Genomic DNA, 4505 nt, shown 5'->3' with positions numbered 1-4505 from the left:
ACTCGGGTTGCCTCCCGGGAGCGCTTGTTTAAGGTCGTTAGCTTGACCCAACTCTCTCAACTACCGGATGGGTCTAACGGGCGAAGATTATCGATCTTCTGCCAACCTGGATCATGACGTTTAAGAGCATCTCTACAACGAAAGGAGTTTGAGAAATGAGACATACCTTTCGTCCTATCTGGATCTGGTCCTCTCTTAACCTTGTGTTTGTGGTCCTGGTTCTTGGGCGTTTTGAGCTTGTAAACTGAACAAATAGATTTCACACTTTCGTCTGGATTGTCATTTTGATTGAGCATGAATTATATTGTCTCGTCTCCAATGGACATAGTAAGACGACCCGCTCTGACGTGGATGATGACATCTGCTGTGTTGAGAAAGGGACGCCCTAAAATGATAGGCATGCTTGAATCTGCATCCATGTCAAGAACCACAAAATCGACAGGTATGTAATAATTACCCACCTTAAGTGGCATGTCCTCTAGTATACCTGCAGGTCGTTTGGTTGAGCTATCTGCCAAGTGTAATATCATTTGTGTGGGTTTGAGTTCACCCACATCTAGTCTCTTAATAGGCATGCTTGAATCTGCATCCATGTCAAGAACCACAAAATCGACAGGTATGTAATAATTACCCACCTTAAGTGGCATGTCCTCTAGTATACCTGCAGGTCGTTTGGTTGAGCTATCTGCCAAGTGTAATATCATTTGTGTGGGTTTGAGTTCACCCACATCTAGTCTCTTAAAGATCGACAATGGCATTAGGCTTACGCTTGCTCCTAGATCACATAGCGCCTGTTCAATAAAGAGATTGCCCATTTTGCAAGGAATGAAGAAACTACCTGGGTCTGCCATCTTACGGGGCAGATCGTGCTGAAAAACGGCACTGCACTCTTTGGTTAATGCTACTGTCTCCTTCTCCATTGTCTTCTTCCTAGCCAGAATATCCTTGAGAAATTTGGCATAAGAGGGCATTTGAGTGATTACCTCATGAAAAGGCATTGTGACCTCCAGTTGCTTTATCATGTCCGTGAAGCGCTTAAATTGACTGGCCTCTTTGTGTTGCACAAGTCGTGAAGGGAATGGAACCGGAGGAGGTCTGGGATATGGAAATACATACTTTGGTTCTTCTTCACACGTCATCTTAATTGAAGTATCTGCAAACTGAATGTTAGAGGTGATCGCAGATCTAGAGTTAGAATACTCACCTTTTTCAGGAGTAGAGGGGAAGACATCCCCAAGTTGCTTCCCACTTCTCAAGAACACTGCATTGCAGTGCTCTCTAAGATTTGTCTCGGGTTTTCCGGGAAGTGATCCTTGAGGTCGCGAAGGTATAGAGGCTGCGAGTTGAGCTATCTGGTTATCGACAAGCTTGAAATGGGCGTCGGTCTTCTGTTGATGTTCACGCATCTCGGTGCGAATGACCTCTTGAGCCTGCATAAGCTGTGCGAATATAGACTTAAGATCGAGGTCAAAATCTACCTGTGGTGGAGGCGGAGATGGAGCGTTTTTTTGATGAGATTGAAGAGGTGCTAGGTAGTGTTGAACGGCCTGATTCTGATGTTGTGGGAGAGCACGAGATCGAGGTTGATGTTCTTGAGAAAGACCTTGATTAGACGGACCACTGAAATTTCCATGGGGAGTATTCAAGATGTTGGAAGAATTCTTGTACGAGAAGTTTGGATGATTCCTCCACCCCGAATTGGACACGTTCGAGTACAGATTATTATCTATGTAGTAGATGTCTTCGATCATGTACCCGTTGGCTGATGTGTCTAAGTCTGAGATCTGATGGGCATTCTCAACCTGGATTTTAAGTTTTGCCAATTCTGAACGTAATGCTTGAATTTTAGATAGACTTTCCTTACCTGCACGACTGTCTTTGAGGCTAACGTTTCTGATAAACTCGTGAGAGGGAGCACATTCGTTGGTCATCTTGTTGATTTGTTGCTCTATGAAGTCGAATGACTTTTCGTTGAGGCTTCCTCCACATACTACTCGAATAAGAACCCGAATGTCCTCCTTTAATCCCTGCAAGAAAGTGGAAATAAGGTACCTTTTATCCCATCCATGGTGAGGACATGTTCTCTGGTATCCTTGAAAGCGATCCCAAGCTTCACATAAGGATTCATCAAGTTCCTGCAAAAATGAGTTAATCTGTTGTTTTGCGAGCTGGGTCTTGCTAGCGGGGAAGAACCGCTGCTGTTCCCATGAGAATATGGAATCTGGAGGTAGTATGTAGAGCCATTCCAGAGCAGTATCCATTAAGGAGAATGGAAAGGCCATGAGCATGAGAGACTCATCGGTAACTCCGCGGACTGTCATCACCGACTTGCATAGTAGCTTGAATCGAGTCAAGTGAGGGATCGGATCTTCATTAGTTCTGCCCCTGAAAGCCGATGAGCTCAGCATATTGATGAATTCCAGTTGAAACTCAAAATTGTTACGGTCGATGTCAGGTCGGCGAATGCATGAAAGCTGCTGAATGTACTTAGGCTGAAGGTATGCCCCATAAGTGTCATTGTTGTTCTCAACAACTATAGCACGTTCCTCCATCTTTCTTTGCTGTCGTTTCTTCTTTCGACTGTGCTTAGCGGACTTCTCGATTTCAGGGTCAAGAGGTACTAGGTTGTCAGGCCCAGGACTCCTGGTCATACACCGGAAATCTGCACACCAGAAAGTAGAACAAACACATAGAATAGATCAAGAAATCGAGGGAAAAGAAAAGAGAAAAGAGAAAAAAAAATCTAGATTCAAAGGAATCTTTATCCTAGCGCTAACCTACTCCCCGACAACGGCGCCAAAAACTTGATAACGCAAATCTAGGTACAGAAATAATGCTCAAGTGATAAAAATCTAGATACAGCGAATACCGCAAGGATACAGATCAACTGTAGTACCAGGGTCGAACACGGGGAATAGTTAACTCTAGGAACAAGATGATGGGGTTCCTGGGATCTCTAGAGCGAATCTTATTCCTAAGAGATCGATTCTAGGGTTTGCGCAGCGGATATAAAACAAAATTTGAATGAAACCCTAGAACCATGCTTCTATGAATCGTAGAAACGTTAGAACGCTTACCTCAATCGATCTGGGGCCTGTATCAATCAAAGAGTTCGTCTGATCATGAAAGGAAGGAAGAATACCTCGCCCTCTACACGTATCCACACCTCGGGATGGATTCCAACGGTTGGAACTTGTCTGCTAGGACCTGAATCTGCTATTCGGTTTCGCACTTCGAGAAAATGAGACTTGGAAACTCTTGGATCTTTTGGATCTCACCAAAAACTTTCAAAACTCTGTATCAGACGGTTGCTTAAGTCTCTTGATTAATTAGGGTTTTAATCTCCTTCTTATAAGGTGATTTAACCCTAATTCAGGCTAATTTTCGAAAACCCGAAAGTCGGAACAGACGGCCCAGGAATGCACGTGGACCGTCCGTTCCAGCAAGCCAGAACGGACGGTCTGCCCACATGGACCGTCCGTTCCAGACAAGCTAGAACGGACGGTCTGCCTTCTGCGGACCGTTGGGTCTGGACCTGGCGGACCGTCGGGTCTGGCCCTTTCGGTCCGTCCGTTCCAGCCCCTTCCTCTCGGTTTTTCTGTCGTTTTCTCGTGCGTTTTGTCCTTCCCTGCGTGTGTGACCCTGTAGGCTCATTCAATATAGCAGTATAACCCGAAATCTCAATTTCGGATATACAAGTCATAGGCGGTCTCTAGAAAGACACTATGACTACCTATCTCGAATAGAGTTTGTTCGTGATCTTACGAACGCCAGTGATCATTCCGGTTGATGATCCTTTTGCATCGCGATATCATATGTTGAACATAAGACATGGACAAGCCACCTTATCTGATTCGACTGCTTTCTCGTTCACTGAGTTTGATTGTCTGAAATAGACGACGCTCGTGATAAAAATCTAGATACAGTGAATACCGCAAGGATACGGATCAACTGTAGTACCAGGGTCGAACACGAGGAATAGTTAACTCTAGGAACAAGATGATGGGGTTCCTGGGATCTCTAGAGCGAATCCTATTCCTAAGAGATCGATTCTAGGGTTTGCGCAGCGGATATAAAACAAAATTTGAATACAACCCTAGAACCATGCTTCTATGAATCGTAGAAACGTTAGAACGCTTACCTCAATCGATTTGGGGCCTGTATCAATCAAAGATTCGTCTGATCATGAAAGGGAGGAAGAATACCTCGCCCTCTACACGTATCCACACCTCGGGATGGATTCCAACGGTTGGAACTTGTCTGCTAGGACCTAAATCTGCTATTCGGTTTTGCACTTCGAGAAAATGAGACTTGGAAACTCTTGGATCTTTTGGATCTCACCAAAAACTGTCAAAACTCTGTATCAGACGGTTGCTTAAGTCTCTTGATTAATTAGGGTTTTAATCTCTTTCTTATAAGGTGATTTAACCCTAATTCGGTCTAACTTCTGAAAACCCGAAAGCCGGAACGGACGGTCCAGGAATGCACGTGGACCGTCCGTTCCC

The 4505-nt window shown here is 44.6% G+C and overlaps 1 protein-coding gene across 1 annotated transcript in view; it reads right to left on the bottom strand.

Annotated features, from left to right (window-relative positions):
- Positions 1–299: 299 nt before the first annotated feature.
- The window catches only part of LOC104803350, an 8427-nt gene continuing 4221 nt past the window's right edge, over positions 300–4505 (bottom strand). The window contains exon 3 of the mRNA XM_010527278.1: positions 300–2492. Coding sequence (XP_010525580.1) covers positions 300–2492 — 2193 coding nt within the window. The remainder of the gene's footprint in view (positions 2493–4505) is intronic.

Source organism: Tarenaya hassleriana, unplaced genomic scaffold, assembly GCF_000463585.1.
Source record: "Tarenaya hassleriana unplaced genomic scaffold, ASM46358v1 Cleome83, whole genome shotgun sequence".
NCBI classification, from domain to species: Eukaryota; Viridiplantae; Streptophyta; class Magnoliopsida; order Brassicales; family Cleomaceae; genus Tarenaya; species Tarenaya hassleriana.
This window is presented reverse-complemented; position numbering and strand designations above follow the sequence as displayed.